Source organism: Besnoitia besnoiti, chromosome VI (genome assembly GCF_002563875.1).
Source record: "Besnoitia besnoiti strain Bb-Ger1 chromosome VI, whole genome shotgun sequence".
Taxonomy (NCBI): Eukaryota; Apicomplexa; class Conoidasida; order Eucoccidiorida; family Sarcocystidae; genus Besnoitia; species Besnoitia besnoiti.
Window position 1 is genome coordinate 494,878 of NC_042361.1, and position 20,440 is coordinate 515,317.

General features: G+C 56.0%; 3 protein-coding genes across 3 annotated transcripts; 1 reads left to right on the forward strand and 2 right to left on the reverse strand.

Annotated features, from left to right (window-relative positions):
- Positions 1-506: 506 nt before the first annotated feature.
- Positions 507-1,760, reverse strand: BESB_065020 (SAG-related sequence; the record flags this gene model as incomplete). The annotated part of the gene is made up of 2 exons (XM_029364897.1): positions 507-525; positions 787-1,760. The coding sequence occupies 2 exons, from the start codon at positions 1,758-1,760 to the stop codon at positions 507-509; spliced, it is 993 nt and encodes a 330-aa protein (XP_029218480.1).
- A 5,561-nt stretch (positions 1,761-7,321) lies between these two features.
- Positions 7,322-14,428, forward strand: BESB_065030 (subtilisin SUB4; the record flags this gene model as incomplete). Its single annotated transcript, XM_029364898.1, has 8 exons — positions 7,322-9,995; positions 10,490-10,573; positions 10,977-11,111; positions 11,381-11,603; positions 12,014-12,162; positions 13,016-13,108; positions 13,617-13,733; positions 14,100-14,428. The coding sequence occupies 8 exons, from the start codon at positions 7,322-7,324 to the stop codon at positions 14,426-14,428; spliced, it is 3,804 nt and encodes a 1,267-aa protein (XP_029218481.1).
- Positions 14,429-15,345: 917 nt separating this feature from the next.
- Positions 15,346-19,702, reverse strand: BESB_065040 (uncharacterized protein; the record flags this gene model as incomplete). Its single annotated transcript, XM_029364899.1, has 5 exons — positions 15,346-15,454; positions 15,993-17,505; positions 17,747-18,056; positions 18,375-19,033; positions 19,402-19,702. The coding sequence occupies 5 exons, from the start codon at positions 19,700-19,702 to the stop codon at positions 15,346-15,348; spliced, it is 2,892 nt and encodes a 963-aa protein (XP_029218482.1).
- Between the last annotated feature and the right edge of the window lie 738 nt (positions 19,703-20,440).

Genomic DNA, 20,440 nt, shown 5'->3' on the forward strand with positions numbered 1-20,440 from the left:
TATGAGCTCTCCCATGCACGTGCAGGCTGTGGTAAACAGAGTCCCAGCCCTGCGAAAATTGGCGGATTCGTGAGTCAGTTGAAGTGAAGGTTAGTACTCCCCGAATGAACGGGTCTCCATGGAACCCGCTGAGCATGAGACTGGCAGGTTCCTGCATAGACTGACTTTGTTCGCTGTACGGTGCGACACACTCACGCGCGGTTGCTAAACACGAACGTGCTTTCGACGGATAACGTATTCAAGAAATGGACTCCAAGATGACATCCGCTTGGTCTGTGTCAGGTTGGAAAGATAATCCTCTCTTGTGCGGCAGACATACAGTGTGACGAGCACCAGTACCTGAACAGGTGACGGCTACTCTTGAAGTCAGATATAGATAGACCGGAACAGGAATGAAGAGGAGCACCCGTGCATACACTAGGTTGGTTTGTGGGGACTCGCGCTCGCATCCGAAGTACGTGGAGTGCGCGCACTTGACGGCAAGTGGAGCCTTGCTTACAGATATGCTAACCCCCGCGACGAACCCTGTAGGAGCAATCGGGACAATGCGCGCAGACCTATACGAGCACAAACTCTTTTATACACACTAGCCACATCCGCCAATTCACAGGATAGCTTTCATCGCGACACACGCATCAAAGGGAGTCAGAAAAACTATTCGTCTTTGGGACAACTTAAGAGAGTACGCTACCCGTCTGTATATCGGCTGCGGTAAAGGATGAGTTAGCTGCCTTAACCGTCACCAGCACTTTGCAATGCGTACGAATAAGAACACGTTCTTCATACCCCTGCTTTTCGTGTAGAGCTCCTGGAGGCTGGACAGATTCATCACTAGGCGCACAGCCCACAACGAATTGCCCGCTTCCAGCAGGGAATTCCTCCTTGGGGATCCGCAGAGTATGACGGTTTTCGCCTCTACTATCCTCTCTCCACCAGCTCTCGTCGAATTTCGGGAAGAGATCCTCGTTCGTAGTTTGGCAGTCCTCCGTATCTGCTTCGCTGGGAGAGCAAGGATCAGGGTACGTTGCATGCTGAAGACGGCCGGTCGCCCCACAGTCAATAGTTAATGTACGGTTTTCTTCGGACAGCTCGGCACGCAAGGTGTCTGCATTGCTATGCCTTCCATAAGCACAAGTAACGACGTTCCCCACAGCAGATGACACTCGCGCTTCGACAGTGACCACCAACTTGCACTGGGAGTCAGCATCACCAGATTTATGCCGACAACCGACGACGAACTGCTCATCGCTCAGAGGGAGCTCTGAAACTTGCAATTTTAGCTTCCACTTTTCTCCATTGGATCCACTGATAAGCTTCTTCCTCCATGTGATATCGCTGCTTGCACCGAGGAGCGCTCTTAGTTTGATTTGCTTGGCCTCCCGCTCAGCGCACTCAGCTACTGTCATTGCGTCCTCCCCAGCATTGCACACCCTTTGCATATCTTCATCGTGAGGCACTACTTGGTTGCCGTTCCCAAGGCATCGCAAGGAGACGCTGAGTTGTCCCGCTGACAGCGTCGCAGGAGCAGGTGTATCAGAGTTTGTGTTCTCGTGAGACAGCCAGCACTTACGCACAAGTTTGCCTGAGGCTGACGCATGTTGTTGCAGCAGAGTGCGATGCTGAACTACATTTTGCACCCGTTGAGCCGTTGCTTGTTCACTAGTGAGAAGCGGCAATCCGCCAACACAAAACATAAGTAGCATTCGCGCCTGGAGAATGAAGCCTCTCGAGCGATGCTGCGTTCCACAGTCGTGCTCCATTACTGAGAAATGAGATGAATGAACGACCTACTCTATTCACGGGAAGCCACTGAGACACGACACCAACAGTCGATAACTGAATTGGAAGTGAATTTTCTAGTGCGAAACAGCGGTAGCCCGCAGATGTGTTTTCTCCAGGCGTTCTCGCTCGACTCGGCAGAGGCGTCGTCGGGCGGGCCAGGTGGGACGAAACCGTACATCGCTGGCTCGGCTCAGCTGTAGTAGTTTCTGGGCGCGCGTCGCTGGAGGACGGTTTGCAACAACCTAGCCGCCACGCTCGGCCCACGCGGCTGCGTCGCCTCACAAAGCAGTGTGTCTCGTTCGTTCGAAGTAATATGAGTCTCCGTGAGGTTGCGAGACAGAATCTCGCTGACAGCCGAACACTGGCACAGCTACAAGAGGACGAGCTTATCGCGTTGCGGGTTTCCCAATGTGAAAGAGAGCTCAGCGGCGAAAGAGTTTTTGAACGTGGTCTCCCACCCGCTGGGTGTCGTCACTTTGCAAACTCTCCACTGAGCAGCCGACGCGGAGGAGAGTAGGGAATGGAATTTGCAAGCGTGCCGTCAGCTTGCCCTTGCAGATTAACCTGTGCATACCTAGTGTGCATACATATTACGATCCGAAATGCCTTTTCGAAACAGTCCGTAAACCCCCCACCCGCCGTCGGAGGTGTGCATCACCTCATAAACACCAAATACAGAGCGTACCTAACGCAAACTCTGGTCAAAGTCGCCCCACATCCCTCCCCTGGAAGAAAGTATCATTGAGACAGCAGCTGCGTCGACAGTATACAGTGGTTAACAAGAGTGTGGTGGCTCACAGGACAAAAAGGAAGGGGAAGAGCCGGGAATTTTACGGTCGCGACCCGTGGATATGTAAATATCCACTGTATGCCGGCGACGACACTATGAAAAGGAATGACGCAAAGTAGACACATGTGTTTAGTTCCCCATCATGGTATCGGTGGGACGCTGCCGAATGAATAACACATAAACTCAGGGGCTTGATAAGAAGAGAAACAACGTTCGCGTAGGCGGCATCGGGGGGCTGGGGAAAGGACGGGAACTAGCATTCGAGCTCAGTCGTGCCTGTGGATGTTCAACGTCGGACCACTCACCGAGAACGACGAACGCATGAGGACTATTTGGAGCGGCAAATGACCGGGCGGCGGTGGCCACTGAAAGCGAGGTGTGGGAAGGGTATAGAAGTGATTCGGTTTATATCGGGTGGTTGGAACGAGACAGCTGGCCTCGCACGATGCAGCCATAAGAACGAGTATGAGAGAAAGCACACCGGCGCTTGATTTGAAGGACAGAGAGTAAAGTGAGGGAGGAAGAATACAACACAGCTTTGTTATTCGTCTCAGTGAAGAAGAACGAGGGACACATTGCGCTTTCCACTAGGAATTGCAGCCGTGGTGACGAAGAGAGATCAAACCTCCAGATGACAGATACGAAATACACACTGAAGATCTGGTTCAGCTGCTCTCTCGGCAGAGGGCTAGCGAGCCTCTAATTTGGCAGGCACCGCAGATTTGCGCGTACGTGTACCACGACACTTATTCGTCGCTGTGGAAGCAACACCAGCAGAATGGCCTTTGCTGACGCCGCCGGTGCAGTGGGTCTTTAGCTAGATCGGCCCCCGAAAACCACGTGATGCGGTTGTTGATTATTAAGAGCGCTGATGGGCGCATGCCCAGCAGAACAAGGATACAGATGCTGATCGCTGCTCTGTAGCCCGCCACTGCCAGTTGAGCCACGCTGGAAAACTCTGTGTCTCATTTATTGTAAGCGATCCCTCCGCGTCCCATACGAATGCCTCACGGCGCTTCATGTTCGCAACACAGAATCGCTCCTGAGAGTTTCACTTCACACCGGGTGACAGGTTGGACGACGACGTCGTTCTGAGCATGGTGAAGTCGCCTGCAGAAGGCCCGGCTAATAGTCTAGCTCTTCGTCGAATCATCTACGCTGGTAGCGGTTCAAGTAACACGAATGCCGTGACGTGTTGCAAAACTGTCTACGCTGCACCGACGAAGCATAACGCAGGAAGTATGCTTTCACCTGCCGGCGGATACGAGCCGCCTAAGATATTTTTCTCGTCGAGCCATCTCATGCATCGCTACGAGCGTTCCACCTGCAAAAGCGCTCTCTGAGTCCTGGATATATTGCCGCACTGCTACGTGACTACTTGGAGTCTTGAGCGGCGCGGTTCCGGCTCTACACCTTCAACCCGTCAACGACCCATACTCAGCTGAATGCAGAAAGAGACACACATAAAGAAGCGCCTGCACCGAGCTGAAACACGACAGACGGTCGGACGTTCCCGGTCCCTGCGGGGAAGACCACTGGCATTCCCGGCGGAGAGAAGAGAAAATATTTGCGAACACCGACCTGGATCTTGTTTTTTAGGACTTGTGCTCCGAGACGGTTGCTGGAAAACCGTCTATCGGAGCACGCGACTTGAGGGTCTATTGTACGCTTAACCAAGTTGCCTTTCACAGAGGGAACCAGTGAAATCGGTTAGCCACACCCGCGGCCGGCGCGATTGCGTGCCTCCAAGTCACGAGGCCGAGCTTACCACGTTGCGTACAATCTCCGGATGTTGGACCCTCGGGCCACAGCGCACAGCGTGTGGTTACAGTGGGGTATTCACTTGTCGATGAAGAAGCCAGACTAGTGGATTTCCATGTTGGCTCCGCCTACCCTTTACCGTGTCTAGCGCGTTAAAAAATCAAGGCCACTCGCGAAGTTGAAGTTCATCAACATCGTACAGCAAGATGCAAGACAAATGGAGAAAGCCTTCAGACGGTTCGCGCCCATCATCGAGATTTTAGCCGTTGTTGCAAACAGCGGTGTGTGGCCCGGCTTCCCGCGACTCACTGCTCATGTATTTCGAGACGCACATCCGAACGGTACTCTGCTGGAGCCGGAGACACCGCTTGAGGCAAAACCGGATTCAGTGCGCCGTTGTGCATTATCGGGAGAGAACAGAAATACTGACGCACCGCGTCCCGTGATCCTGTCAGACGACAATCTGAGCGTGACTTTGAAGTGTGTTGGTATGCACAATCAAACCGTTCCGCAAGAGGAAGCACTCGTATGCACAGAGAGCAATGTTATGATAAGTACTTGCGGGAGACCCATTGGCAGCCGTGGTCGCCGAATTACTCTGAAGAAGCTCCTTGGCGTCAAAACCGAGATTCGGTGGAAGAAGAAATCATTAGAGGACGCCGAAATTGGACAGCAGATGTCTTTGCAGCTGGATGACACGCTGCTTCCCCGCGCAGATAAGGCATTTTTTGTCGGGTGTCAGGGCAAGGATGCAGACACACAGTCCACATGCAAACTGTCCATCGCGGTGGAAGCGAAGAAGTCTACAGTAAAAGATAATATTGTTAAGTGTGCGTTCGGAAGAAAAAGCAACCCGCAGGTCCTTGAAGCGGAGATGTCGGAGACCCGGAATTCTCTGATAATTGACTGTGGGTCCGAGGGGAGAATTCATCCTGATACCTATGCGCAGTACTGCGCTGTGAATGACGCGAAGATGAAGGACTGCAATCACAACCTCATAGATATCTTGCCTATGTTCCGAGGAGACTGGTGGGACACAAGCGGCGGGTCTAAACTCCCGTCCAAGCTGACGATACCGCCTACAAAGTTTCCCCTCGCAGACCGACAGTTTCTCTTGGGCTGCGTTCATAGAGATATGCGGAGGGTTTCCTCACGAGTTCGGAGGGGGGAAAAGCTCTCTTGGGCTGCTACTGTACCTTCGCTCTGTAAAGTGCTGGTGTCGGTGAAGGCAGCGAATACCTCATCGCAACTGAGAGCCAGAGTTCTTGCTATCGTACTCAGCGCTGCTTCCGTGACCGGCTTCTTTCTGTGAGTTTTCGACCAACAAGAATGGCTGCGCTTCTGAAAAGTGAGTTCCATTCATCTGTCGTCAAACCTCTCGGCCGTGCGTGTACCTCAGGTAGGCGCGCGTGCGGTGGCAGCCGCGAAGGTGCTACGTGCAGATGTGATCTCTCACGGAACACGGCCTGTCACAGCCTATCACCTCAATTGTGGGAAAGTGAGGTCCACAGGTAGCAACAGTGGCTTTTTAATGATATATTCAGTCGTTACAATATTGTCCAACCGCTAAGTGCGGAGGGAAAGAGACAAAAAAGTGTCGAAGCTCGTGCGGCGCCCTGGCAGTAGCGCGCTGTCTGTAATTCGAACAATACCACATATACAGACGAATTTGAAAAAATGCCACTGTGGGCGCCTGGCGAGTTCGTCGGAACTCTCTCCTCGAGGAGCCCCTCCTACGAAGGCAAGGAAGGCGGGTTTCCGACCGGCCGGTTACAGATCGTTTCTACACTAGAGGCTACTGCGTCATAGAAGAACACTTGCGTCTAGCTTGCAGAAGGTAGTGGACTGTGGAATCAGAGGAATAGGTTCCTCGATTCTCAAATCATCCTATAGGGCCGTCGAGGCGCCTATTTCTGTTTACGCAACGAGACCTCTGCGATCGTGCTCGCGAGGGAATGGCAGAACAAATCGGTGAACCTGTTGCGAATTAAGCGCGGAGCATGAGCATATGCCAGAGGGCGTCACGGGCACAGGGCTTTGCATAAGTCCATGTTGCATCGCCTCATGGACTTTTGGCTTCCCGCATACAGAGTAAGTTCGGCGTTTTTTCTTCAAGCGGGTCAGGACGCGTTGCGCCTCTTGGCGTGGTCTGTCCGATTGCCGTTCTTACTTCTGGTTTCAGGCGTTGCCCACAAAATCCACAGGTTGAGAATAGTCAATTGTCTGATCGAAATTCCCCAAAAATGTGCATACTGTTTGTGCGTGTCAGCCCCCATCTGCGTACATTGGATGTAGCAAACTAGAATACACTTTTCCAATTCCTTGTTGCACATCTTTCGTCGCCGTTGAAAGCCGGAAAAACGGGGAAGAGTCGACAAACACACATGTCGTTTCCTTCGGCCATTCCGCCTCTTTTGTGTACTTTTTGTGGGATGACGGTAACTGCCAGCGCTCTTGTGCCCAGGATGCTGTGATTATCATACCAAACTGTTTTACAGTTTTTCCGATTCATTATACCCGCCACACAACAAAAACAAAGTGATCGTCTGCCCATGCTCCAGCCTACGATATACACCTGACATGTGTTTGCAGCGGCCCCCCCGAATGCAAGACGATGCCTCTTCTCTTGAGGAATGGCGCGAAACTGGACAAGGATCACTAGGTGTCATCTTTGTCTCACGCGCAGTAGACGCCACCGCGCGGGAACTTAGTTAAGGAAGGATTGCAAAAACAACTTTCTTGTGCAAGTCCTAAGACCATATACCTGCTTCCGCTCAGCGGTTCATATGGGCAGCTAAATGCACGTACCGCAGGCATCCTTTTCCAAGCAGGACTAGACGATAGGACGACGCATCTTTACCGCTCACGATTACGACAGCCTGAACGTATACACGCACCATGGCGCGACCTGACCCTGTCTGCTGCTGCCAGCTGCGTGGGGTAAAAGATGGTGTTCATGCTTGGGCCACTCTCAAACGGTTCCAAAACATGTCGGTCAGCTCGTGGTCTCATCCCAGAGCCGTCGCCACGTTCCTACTCGTTGTTGTGTGGTTGATTCTGTCCAAAGGCTCGTCCGCTTCTGCCGCGACTCTGGAACATAATGGACACCACGCAATACTACTTCGTCAGCCGTATCATACAGAGAGGGCGGAACACATTCGTCTTCCAATGAGTGTGCAAGGTGAACTGACCGAGGATAAGGTTGAGACATTGGAAGAAATAAGCAGGCAGATTGCGCGTGAAGTACACATGCAGCAAGAGAGTCGAAAGAGACTCGGCACAGGAAAGAAGACCGGCCAGATGCAGTCTCCCTCCGCGTCAGCTCCACAGCATTCCCTGCAGCTGGGGCCACAGAAGAAAGGGGTAGAAGTGGGGGCGACGGTGCAGGACAAAGACGCTTCACTAGATTCAGGGGTGAATGCCGGAGAAACGAAGTCTCTTGAGAGGCGGTGGAAACAAGGAAAGGATGAACGCATTATCGGATGGGGAGGAGAAATCAAACACGATGGCGGACTGGGGACACATTTGGGTCGACACGAAGGAGCCCTTGTGGCAGAAGAGGTAGGAGCAAAGAACGACGGAGTTAACGTAAATACTCAGAGTGAGATGGGAGAGATCAGCACGTCTGAGGGCGGTGGCCGCCAACAAGAAAATGAGATGGACGCAGCCACGGCTAAATACGCTGCTGAAGAGCTGTCCCCATTGGGGGCGCGCTTGATCATCGGCCTCACCGAAATCACGTTTCCCGAGAAGAAGCACTCCAAGGTGCACGCGCCGCTAGACGAGAGGCACGGACACAGAAAACGCGGCCGTAAAGACAGGAAGTCTTCCAGGCCATCGTCACAGGCCAGTGAAGAAGGTACCGTCCTCACTGGCTTTGCGAGCAGCTCTGGGTCTGAGTCCACGCCTATTCGAGCTGCCGACAGCAGTGAGGAAGAAATGGAGCGGCAAAGCTACGATCGCCATGACGGAAGAAATAAAGATGAGGACGAAGGCAGGCTTGGCTTCGACGCGTACGACGTTCTCAACCACACCGAGGCTGTGCAGGAAGCCGAGGCGCGCCTTCAGAGCGAGAGACTGAAAGAACTGGGGATCGTCAAGGAAATGAAGGTTCTCGAAAATGTCGGTTTGGTCGTCCTGGAGCTGAACGACGACTTGTCCGAAGACGCAATTCGCGAGACTATCAAAACCCTGTGGCAAAGAAATCCTTCGACGTGGCTGATCGAGTCCGACACTGAGGTCAACTTCCGTGGGCGGGACGAATTCGCGAGCGGGGACGTCATCGTGGTCGCGGACGTTGACGACGATTCCACCAGCAAGTTCCTAGAAAAAACCCCGAACCACGAGTATCGCCACGAGGAGAGCGGGGGGCAAACGGAACCTGACGCCGACATCGACGGAGGAAATGAAGGTGAGGAGAGCCAGGAGGGAGGGGTTCACACCTCAAGCGGGGAAGCCGGAATTGAAACGAAGCGCAAAGACATCGGGCTTGCTCTGGAACAGGCCGCTGAAGGGGTGGAGGCGGAAGACGAGACGAGAGAGTCAACGAACACGCACCTCGCCAACTCGAGTCTGGGGTTCGAGGATGAAGGGAAGGTGAATAAGGGAAAAACGGCACTCTCGCCATGTACGGAGGCCGGAGCTGCTCTGCAGCAGCCCCTGACTGTATCAGCAGGAAACTCAAAAAAAAGACTTGCGACTTCAAGCGTCGGAGCGGAAACACGAAGGAACAGAGCCGATAAGCACCAGTCTCACGCAGCCGCAGAAAGGCCCGAAAAAGACAAAAGCCCCAGGATTGCGTCTGCTGAGTCCACCCCACCTTCCGCTGCGTCTGCCTCATCCTCTGGTCACCGCTCACGCCAGCCAGGGGCTAGAGTGCGAGTCCAACGAGGCCGGCAAGGCGAGGACGACGCCCAGCCTACTTTTTACCAACCCGCTGCCCACCGTGCAGGGTTGCTGAAACCCTCTACTGGCATTGTTCCTCTCAGTCTCTACGAGGCCGTCGACTCTGCTGTGCGCGAGTCAGTCGAGAACCAATTCTCTTCTGCGAGCCACTTCTTCCGCTCCGACGCCATATGCACTCCCGTGCGCTCTGCGGCAGCTTCCGAGCACTCTCACAACGGTGTTCCGCCTCAGCAACGCTCCCCGACCATCACAGCGACCAGCATCTCCTCTCCTACTTCGACGGAAAGCCAGACCGCCAAGCATGGTTTTTCATCGCAAGGTGCACCTGTGCATCCCCTTCCGCAAGGAGCTTCGGGGTTCATAAAGAACCGCGCGAGTCCAACGCCGCGGCTCTCGGGAGCTGGCCGGCATCACGGGAAAATGCCAAATGACAGTTTGCTTTCCAGGCAGTGGGCATACCACGAACCAAGAGTGAACGTCCGCGCAATTGAAGCCTGGAACACTGTGTACGCACACCGTCTATCTCGCGAAGTGCATCCGAGGAACGAATCTTTTAATCAGTCGGCTGCACGTCAGCGGCTGCTCGAGGGGCAGGAGAAAGAGTCAGAGGAGGAATCAACGGCGGACGACACACAGGGAGACATCAGACGCGGGACGGACGACAACCCTGAGGAAGGAGCAGCAGATGAGAACAAACCGAATGGAAAGCGAAAAACCATCAAGAAAGAGCCCCTCATTGTTGCTGTGATTGACACAGGTGAGCGGGGATTCAAACGAGGTTTGACGTGCACGTGTGTATACGTATATACAAGCACCTGTAAGAATACGATAGAGGAAGTGTTGCTGTTCATCAGCAAGCGGGTCAGCCATATTGGTAGGTGACGCTGCGTCGCCGGTTGTGTGGTCTATCTGTGCGGTACCATCGACACCCCAGGAAGATGAGCACTTAGCTAGCCAGTCAGAGTGCATGCAGGAGACTCCCTTCTGCCGCTTATGGGCGTATACGTACGCATTTGCGGATGTGTTTGCGGGAGGCGTGTATTCGCGCCAGAACCCCATGACGACGAATGCCAAAATAACTTCCGGCGCTCGAAAGAAAACGCATATATATCTTCCTTCGAAAGAATTCCTTATGCGTCAGACACACCGAAACCACCGTCTGCGCACCCCTGTCTGATCCTAAGGACCCGAGTCTATATATTCATCGTGGCTGAGAGTCGTGCCTTTGTAACCCGCCGTTTTTGCCGGCAGGCGTCGACTACAACCATGAAGATCTCCGGACGCAAATGTGGCAAAACACAAAGGAGATTCCCAACAACGGCATCGATGATGACGGTGAGAGCTACTAGTAAACGCATACATGAAAAACAGCTATCGAAAAATAGCGTGGCAGCCACATCGGTACATAGGAGCTGTCGCTGCAACGGTCTGTCAGATGGTGGCCCGCTCGCAGCCTTGTTCTGCAGCCCACTTCAAATGGAAGTGTGGCGTTAGCTTTTGCGATATCGGCGAGCCTCGCGCGTAACGATGCCCTTCCCCTGCTCCCTCAGCCGTACAGGAGTTTCCATAGAGGGCGCCAGATAATGTTTTCGCATCGCTCTTGGTGTGCGCTTCCGAAACGCATCCCCCCCTTCCCGACGTGCTCGCCGGCGCCGCCACCGATAACTGGCGTCGCCTCGGCAGGGGCGCGCGACTACACCGCCCAACTCCATTTCTGGTTTTGATCCCCCTTTTCCAGGAAATGGGTACGTCGATGACGTTCGCGGCTACGACTTTGAGGGGAAGAACAACGACCCCATGGACCTCAACGGACACGGGACGCACGTCGCGGGTATCATTGCGGCAGCTGCCAACAATCGGCGAGGCATCGCAGGTAGAACGCGGCGCTTCAGAGGAGCCTCCACTGGGAAGCGATATAAAAACACTCATAAATATATTTTTAAACCTATACATATATATGAATGCGGCTCGTTGTCTGGTCCAGCCATGTGCCTCCACTGCGGTCATTGCCTGAAGGAGGAATTCCTGAGCCACAGATATATATATATATATATATTCCGGCTTGGAGTATATGACAATATGCATGCATGTGCATGTATTCCTTCAGCTTATGTGGCGTTTCGTGTTTGTGCGCGGCCTTAGGGGTGAACTGGGAAGTGAAGGTGATGCCGCTCAAGTTTATTTCCCGCAGCAGCGCAGCGGCGGAAGCGATCGACTATTCGCTGCGGATGGGTGCGAAGATCAGCACAAACAGCTGGGGATACACGACCCCATCGGAGGGTCTTCGCCTCGCGGTCGAGCGCACCGCCCAGAAGGGTCAGCTCTTCGTCGCCGCCGTTGACAACGCCGGGAAAGACAACACAGTGTAAGAGGCTGTTGCTGCGGCGCGAAAAAGGACTGGCAAGGCGCGCCGCGTGCGGGAATAGTGTATACGGTTTGCGCGGAGATTGGAGACTCGGAAAACGCAGGAGGCTGAATCATGTAGGAGAGGAGTGCGCAAATGCGATCTCCGTCGCTGCTCATGCGAAATACAAATGACGCCCACGCGGAAGAGGCAACTTGCCTCCACCTGCCCAGATTAGCGGCTAATATATTTCCAGTTTGCGTTCAAGTATCGCCCTTGGGAAGTTGGTGTCGCGATCAACCTCCAGTTTCTGTCGTGCCTCGAGAGCTGTCTGTCGCGCGGAAGTCTGGGGCACCGAGTCACCCTAAACCCGGCTCCCCGGCCGTAAACCTCTGCTTCTCCCGTGAACGGTTTTGGAAACTTTTATTCAGAGAAAACGACTTTCCTCCGAACTGGGGCTACGACAGGAGAACGGGTGCGGGGATCAAGAGTCTTTTGCGCGTGGCGAATTTGTCGCCTGGCGGCATTGTCGCCTCGTCCTCCAACTGGGGGCCCTACAACGTCGATGTCGCAGCCCCCGGTAAGACGCCTTCCCGAAGGCAAACGTCGCTGTATAATCGAAGCTCGCGAGTGGAAACGAGAGGTTACCCGCACCCAGCCAACATATATAGCGAGACGCGAAGGCGAATGCCCAAAAATACGCTGAGGATCGCTAGAGGCTCCCCGATGAATGACGCACAGCCGACAGCGACGGCCATGGAAGCACATGCAGGAATAACGTGGGGACACAGAACTTTCCCTTGCCAGAGAGAGCAAGGTTGCAGAGGATACACTGGCGACTACCCGCCAGCCGACAGGATGAAAGATTCTTCGATAAAGAAATGCCCTGCCTCGTTCAGGCAGGTACCCATTAGCAGACACCCGCTGAACGGCGCCTCCGTATGCCGTTTTGCCCACGTGGCGTGGGTGAACGGACAGGCGTGCACATCTCTGCTTATGTCTCTGTAAACCACGTATGCATCAGAAATACGAATTCCGAATATACGTGCGTAGGCCTGCCCTCAGACAGTGGAGAGAAGAGACGCTCAGTAGTACACCCGTGCACATCAGACATTCTCTTCGCAGGTTAAGGCCAGCACTGGAGGCGGGGATGCATCACCGCCACCGGACTATCAGAATGCCTCCGCTTCTGTGTCCCTACCCTTCGCAAGGGCACAGATATACCAGCCGAGAGTCGGACTAAGCAACAGGTAGTCAATCGCTGTATCTGTGGGCCTCTCTGTGCGTCGACAAACTGGGGTAACTTCCACACCGCCCGGCACTTTGTCAATTAGCTTTAAACCAGGCGGCCGTACTGCCGCTAAGTGTCAGCTGGCTGCAGCTATCGGTGGTGCTGACACCTGCCCGCGTTTGCGCGTGCGGTTTCTCCACAGGCACAGACATCATCAGCACGATTCCAACCGGGAAGTTCCCAGAGGGATACGGATACAAAACAGGGACTTCCATGGCGACACCCCTGGTTGCCGGTAAGACCACGAGGAAGAGATGCGCAATAAGGGAAGCCCGACTCTTCTAGTAGACCCCTGGTACCTTCGGAACTATTCGTATATGCGCGCGAAACGAAGATGCGCATGGGTGGCTAAACGAAGACGTCGTTGCATTGTGAAGGATGATCTGCCTGGGGGGTTCATTGACTCACATTTGAGCTATTCCTGTGACTATACAGTGTGTACGTGAGGAAAAGCGAGCTTGAGATGCCGCGCCGGGCGTCCCACAGAATGTCGAAAAGACGGTTCACGTAGTTCTGTGAGGCCACAGTTCGGACTTGCGCATGCCGTCGTTGGCGCGGGCATGCTGAAACGAAAATTACAAGCCTCACCTTCGAGGAGAGAACATGCGTGCGCGGAAGAGCGTACGAAAAGGCACAGTGACCTCTATGGAAGTATTTCGAAAAAAAAGCGACTGTCTCGCCATCAGCAGGTGTAGTCGATTACCGGCATTCCTCCGACACTGGCATCTTTGTTCGCGCTTCAGGCGTGGCTGCAATGGTTTGGAGCGCGCAGCCCAGCATGACGGCGGCAGACGTGCGCGAAATCATCATGCGAACGTCGACGAAAATGCGGTCGCTAGAGGGTCGAATTGCCTCCGCCGGTGAGTGTTGCTCTCGCACAAAGGCGACGCCGCAACAATACAGAAATCCAGCGGCATTCTGCAGTCAGTCTCTTTGTGTCTACGGTCCTCCTGTTCACCGCATATGTATGTAAACGTGTATGCATTACACGGATAGATATTTGCGCTGATGCACTTGTCCCAAGCGAGATCGCAGGCGTATGCGTGAATGCGACCTGCCCCCCCGTTAAGCGTTCACCGTGTCCAGATGAAACGAAACGCAGCTGAGTATATCCAGAGGACCGGCCCAGTCGCACTGCATACGCGGCCCCCCGTGGGTGGCCGTGGTAGCTTTCCCCCATGGATCGCTGCGCGCCTCGCTTTTCTTCCCCGGGCGACTCTGCTTAGGCATCGTGAATGCGTACGCCGCCGTCCTCGACGCGTTTGGCGAGCCTTTGCCTGCGTCGGCGCTGGAGGAAGACTTGACGCCGCCACCCAGTCCCGCCGAGACGGTGCTCTCGTTTTTGGGTGGCGCCCCCGTCGGCGCCGTCGCTCCGCCGGCCGTGGAGCTGTCTGCCCCGAGCGCGTCTTCGTTTCCAGCGGCGCTTCCTCCATCCTCGCTCGTCCCGCTGGTTGGAGGCGGAAGCTCCCCCTCTGCGCTGCCTGCCCTGGAGACGCTGGTGAGCAGCATGACGCAGCTGCTCACGCCCTTCAACAGACTCTTCCTCTCGTTCTGAGACGGCCCGACCCGCTGGGGAGTGACGTATGCAGCCGCGTCGGCGCACAGGGACTCGGTGCCTGCAAGCGAAGACAGGCGTTGGGCCGAGGCGGCGCGCGGGGACGGCGAGGTCTTCTCGCGGCGAAGAGGCAGGCATCTGCCCGTGGTGCTCGGGATCCACTGTAGAGATATCCGCGTGGACGCGTGGAGCCGGAGGCATTGACAGGAGGTCACGCCGCACCCTACGGACGAGTGTAGCTGTCGAAGGAGTGTAGCAACAGTGTGAGATTGTAGTGCATGTGTGAGTGAATCTGGAGTTGTGAACACAGGTTTGCCGCGCTGGAGTGCGTCCACGCATTTCAGCGTGTATTTGTGTGTATGCGCGCCTCACAGGTAAATGTATTGACTCTGCGTGTGGCGCATGCAGCGTTGACTGCGCAGTTCCCTAGGCGGGAGCAGACTGTTCAGAACTCTGTGCGCTACTCGCATTGCAGGTATAAATTTCTCGACAGATTACGTGTAAAGCGTCCGTCCCTGCTGAGACAGCGAAACACTTGTCCATAAAACGAAACAAACGAGGGCTGAAAGCAGATTGCGTTGCCACACTCGCGGGGCGCCTCCCGCGCCCCGCCTCCCGAGGCCTTCCGAGGGGGCACCCGCTATTCAATACGCCTGTGAGTCTGCAAGAAAGACAGATATGTGTGTACCTACATTATTGCATATGTATAGAAAACTTTAAAATACGGGTTCATATGCTCGGCACCTCCTCGGAACGGGTCGCGGAACGGAGGGATGCGAACGAACTCCGAGCCCCCGCCGCCCCGTCCCCTCTGAAAAGATGGACACAGCGGCGCCGCGGGCGGGCGTCACGGTCCCGCCTTGCATAACGTTCACCCCCGTGAAAAAGCATTCGAAAGGACTGATGCGCATTGTGCGCTATTTGCCGACACAGAAAGAACTGAAAAGCACGTCCAGGACTGCTTCGGTGTGCTCGCCGGGCCGCGTCTCGCCTAGCAGACGCTGCCGCAGCAGCCGCAGCGCGCGCCTGCAGAAAAGAAAAGAGGCCGACAGCACTCACGACATAAAAAGCAGGCTCTAGCAAACGAGGCAAACAATGCAAGTCGGCACCAACGCACAAGGGACACCGTCGGAGTAAAGCAGGCGACCAAACGAAATCTGCAAGGCGAGAGAGAGAGAACGAGGGGGAAACTTCGCAACACCCGCGAAGCAGAGGCGTGAACGAGTAAAAAAACCGACAGAAACAGTGCGCCTGAAATATGATGAACCGAGGGGAAAAAAAATTGAGACATTAGAGCCACGGCCGTGCGAGCATAAACACAGACGCATCTGAGTGCTGGTGAACAGAATGCGGCCATATGGGAAAACCAGACAGCATTAGACCACGCCACGGCTGGAGGGAGAGGAAAAACATACATGCGTCGAGCGGTGCGTAGCGCCAGTGAGTTGCAGGAACAGTAAAATAGAGAAATGGACCCCAAGAGAAAAGAGACAATTCAGCTTTCAAATGATGATTCACAAATGCTGATTCAACTGCGTCTGCCACGCGGAGGCACCCCGCTTACCGAAGGTCTTCATTCCGCTCTTCCTCAGACTCGCGTGTCAAGAAGCTGCTCAAACACTTTGCAAGCCCCCGCAGAGCCTCCAGCAGCCTCCTTCCACTCAAAAGCGCGACGTTCTCCTCACAGCCGTCCTCATCGCCTCCGTCTGAGGCGTTGCCGCCTCGCGCAGCTCCTGCTTCCCCTCCGACCTTGTCCCAACGTGTTTTCTTTGAGGAAATGATTGACTTGGGAGATATAAGGTCCGCCGCAGCACGGGACAGAAGCGCCTGCAAAGCTGAAACATTCCACTTCAGCTTTCCCGACGCCGGCAACACGAACGGGCGAGACGCCGTCTTCTCCGCCGTGTCCATGTGGTACTCCGCATTCGGGGATCTTCGGTCACAACTGGAGCCGCTATTCGCCCCTCCCGAGACACTCGACACCGGCACCAGCTCGGCGGAGAGCAAAGGCGCGAGCTCGGATTTCACAACGTCTTCGAGGTCCACAAGCAAGTCTGCGAAAGCATCCACCGAAGGTTCGGGCTTGGCAGAAGATGTCGAAAGCCTGGATTCGGTGTCAGGCGAAGATGGCGAAGTTGTGTCCGGAGGGACAGCAGGGACGCGAGCTGTGGAACAGCCCGTCGCCGGAGGGAGACACTTGTCAGAGAAGCGCGCCGCAGTGCCTGTGTCTGTGCCAGTGCCCCTCACGCTCGAGGCGCTCCGCACGTGTGTCGCCCCGAGCACGACACAGCGTGGCTGAGAGCTGGTCGCGGACGGGGGAAGCTCATGCGACTCCTTGCTGTAGTCCATGGCGGGCACCCACAGATCGGCCTTATTGAGAACAACGAAAATGCGACGCTCCTTCGTTCCTACCACCTCGTCGCGCTCAAGAGACGAGGACTCAAATGAAGCTTTGAACGCACGCAAGAACTTCTGGGCGCCCGTAAGCGTCTCCTCACGTGTGGCGCGAGCCTCAAGAAGGATGACCAAAATATCCGCGTCCCCCGCTGTACGAACGGCACGCGCGATGCCTTCCCGCTCTAGAGGATCAGCAGCACCCGACTCCCCACGTTCCGCAGGGGGGGCAGACGTGTGTAGCAGAACCCTTGAGCGGTCCTGCCGTGCAGTGCCTTCTGTGCCCCCTCTGCTCGCTTGCATCCTTTCCAGCGCCTCCGCCTCCCGCTCGCGTCGAAACGCGTGTGCCGAGGAATCTTCCAGCCGTGTGCGCTCGGCCCTGTCTGGGTCTCCGCCGCGCTGCTCATGTGGCGAGAGGGGGTCGGAGGGTCGCTCCAATCGAACGCCTCCGCTGCTCTCGTCGCCCGCCTCTGCCGCAGCATGAGCTGCGTGCGGAGCCACTGCACCCGGTGGCCGGGTCACACTGTCCCGCGCCAGGGGCCTGAGACCCGCGGTGTCCGTGAAGACAACTTTGGAACCCAGAAGCTGGACAGCGCTCGTTAGCACATCTCGAGTGGTGCCGGCGATAGGGGAAACTATGGCAGTGTCGCGGCCGATCAGGCCATTGAAAAACGTACTTTTGCCTGCAGACCAGACACACAGGTACGCAACGTCATGAAAACAGGAAAATCACCCTCTGTATTCCCGACGCGAGCAGAAGGGGATTTCGGGAGTTTGCGGTCGATGCGTCCGTGCAAACAGTTGATCCCAGCGTGCCCTCATCTTTTCCATGTGGCTGTCTCCCTGATGCGCGAGCAGAGGCCACTTTTACCCAGCTTCTCGACGGTTACTCGGCGACATGAGGAACGAGCGGCGCCGTCTTACCTGCATTTGGAGGGCCACAGAAAACAACCTTCACGCCTGTGCGGCACAGCTCCTCCCTCTCTCCCAGCTCGAGGTGCGAGCGCACTTCAAGCAAGAGGTCGCGAACGAGTGCGTCGGCGCGTGCAGCTCCCCAGCCTCGCGCGAGCTCCCCATCGGCCTCTTGTGCATCGTCACCGATCTCCAGGGACGCCTCGGAGAAGGCCAGGGCCTCCTGTAAACGCGCCTTCCATCTGTCCAGAACTTCGCGCACTTCCCGAGGTTGGCGTCGCAGGCGCCGGAGGGCAAGGCGATGCTGACTCACGGTGTCAGCCTGCATGGGGTCGCCAAACGCATGACAGCACGAATGCACATGCGGCTGAAGACGCGAGTCGCCCCGCAAACTGGAACCGCTGAGGAGGATGTGGGAGGCGAGAGGGGGGGGAGGATAGAATGAGGGGTAGTAGGGTAGGGCCGCAGAATTATTGCACAGACGGCAGGGCAGGAGAGGATCCAAGCTTCTGCCTTGATGTGTAGCAGACCGCGCTCAGGAACCACCACGCGGCGTACAACCGGCGGCTCAATATAAAAACACCGTTTAGTGAGTGTATCTATGAAGAAAGGTGGGATCGCGACGTAGCCGACCGCTTACGTTGAGAAGATCCGCGAGCGCCTCCATCTGTTGAATGTTTTCGATTTTGCCGTTAACGTACGCGCGGAACGTGAATTCGCCCGCCTCTGCAGCTCGTAATTGTCCGCAGTCACTGACGCACAATGAGTCCCTCTCGTCGTTCATCTTGCGTGAAGCCATTTGGCTGTCGCCACCGCGCGCAGCATCTGCGTGCGTCTTCAGGCGGGTTTTCGCAGCCGCAGGTGACGGTGATGCCTTGCGAAGCGCTTGCAGTAGCAGCGCACGTCGCCAGCACTCCGTCGCGACGCCTGCACGAGATGCGCCGTTCTCGAATTCGCCGGCAAGCGGCGCTGCATACGATACCTCGCAGGGCGGCGCCGAATGCTGCTGTAAAGGAAGGGCCGGCTTGGCAGCCGCCGGTGCGATGCGAGGCCGAAACGACGAACAGAGAGCGAGGTACCCGTGGCGTCTGTCTCCCTCGCGCGGTTGGCTTTTGCTTCTGTCCTCCACTGCACCTGGGGGTCCAGGCGCTCGCTCCCACACGGCTTCTCGGCGTTTGGCCGCGGCCGTGCTAGGGTCGCGGAGGGCGCTAAAAGCACGCGCCAGCCCCTCAAAAAAGCGCAGCACAGCAGCAATGCCTGCGCGGCTTCCATGCGAATGGATCTCGACTATGTCTTCTCCTGCAAGCGAAAAAACCAATAAAAGCGAATGTCGTCGCGAACATTGGAAAATGTGCGATAGAACAACACGCAGTGGTGACAAGGTACCGCGACCTATGTAGGCAGCGCCACGGACGGACGGACCGCCGCAGATCGCCGGCGTAGACAGGCCCAACAGTGCACGATTTGCTAGCTGGTCAATGCGACTAAGGGAGAGACGAGGAAAGAATGTGTTTCCGCTGAGTCTCGCGCGAGTGCGGTAGAACTCCAAAGGCAAACGGCATCGACGCCAGGCTCGTGCCCTGTCCCGCAGATCCCACATCGAAGGCAGAAATCGAGATGGAACTCTGCACGTAAAGACGCACATTAGACCCAAGCTGGATGCTCACCTGTTGCGGACCTTGGGGCGTCAAACCGGAGAAGGACGACATCGTCCAGGGGCACAGGCTCGCTGCCACTAAAGCAATCCCAGGCCTTGTAGAAGGTCGCCACTCGCTCTGGTGGTAAAGGGGGAAGGACAAAAGTGTCTCCAAAATTTACTTCCTGTTGCGCGTTCCCGTCGTCCCATCCGCGGTGTCCGTCCTCCCCTGCCGGTGAGCCGCGAGCTATATCGGCTCCTGTCGAATCCTCTGCGGGAGGCCCCGTCCTGCGCCATTCCATCTCGTCTATTCCCTCATTGGCTGGCTCCATTTCACACTGCCTCTCCCCATCGCGCCAGCGCCGGCTTTCTCCTGCGCGCCCGCTCGAGGCATCCAGCGCCGAAGCATCAGGAACTGGGGCTTCCACGGGGCTGCGCGGAAAAGGTGCCTGTCCACCGCCTGGCTGCGTTTGGTGTATCCGCGGCACAGGCTTCGCCATCAGCAGGCGCAACACGGCGTGAGCCAAAGGTCCTGAAACTCTCCACACAGCTATTGCCGAAGGGGAGAAGGAGTTTGTCGAGCTTGCGTTGCTGCTGAGAGCATAGATTGTGTCAACGGACTCTCGGGGATTGCGCTCATCAGGATCCGCAGTGGCGCACAGAGCTGTCTCTGCGGTGGGTGTGGAGGCCCCTTCCGGCCGGCCTCGGGTTTCTCCTCCATTGCCGGGAAAACAATTCCGAAGGCGACTGCATCGCCGACTCGATTTGTCTCCACGCGTGTCTTCTCGCAGATGGTCGCCGGCAAAACACCTCGCTTTTCGCGGGTCGCCGCCGATGCCTCCACGAACACCGCGGAGAGTCTTGGCAGCCGCTTCTGCGGCGGCTGGAGGTGTTTGCCGCAACCGTGTTCGTCTCCTGTGTGCAGCTGCTCCAAGGCTGAGAAAAATGGACGGGTACAGAAACGTGCACCAGTTGACGCCTTGACTAGGTTGATCGCACAGTCGGTGGCGGGCGGACCTGTATCTGTATGACTGACCACCGCTTTTGAGAGAAGCCAGCACTTTGTGGGT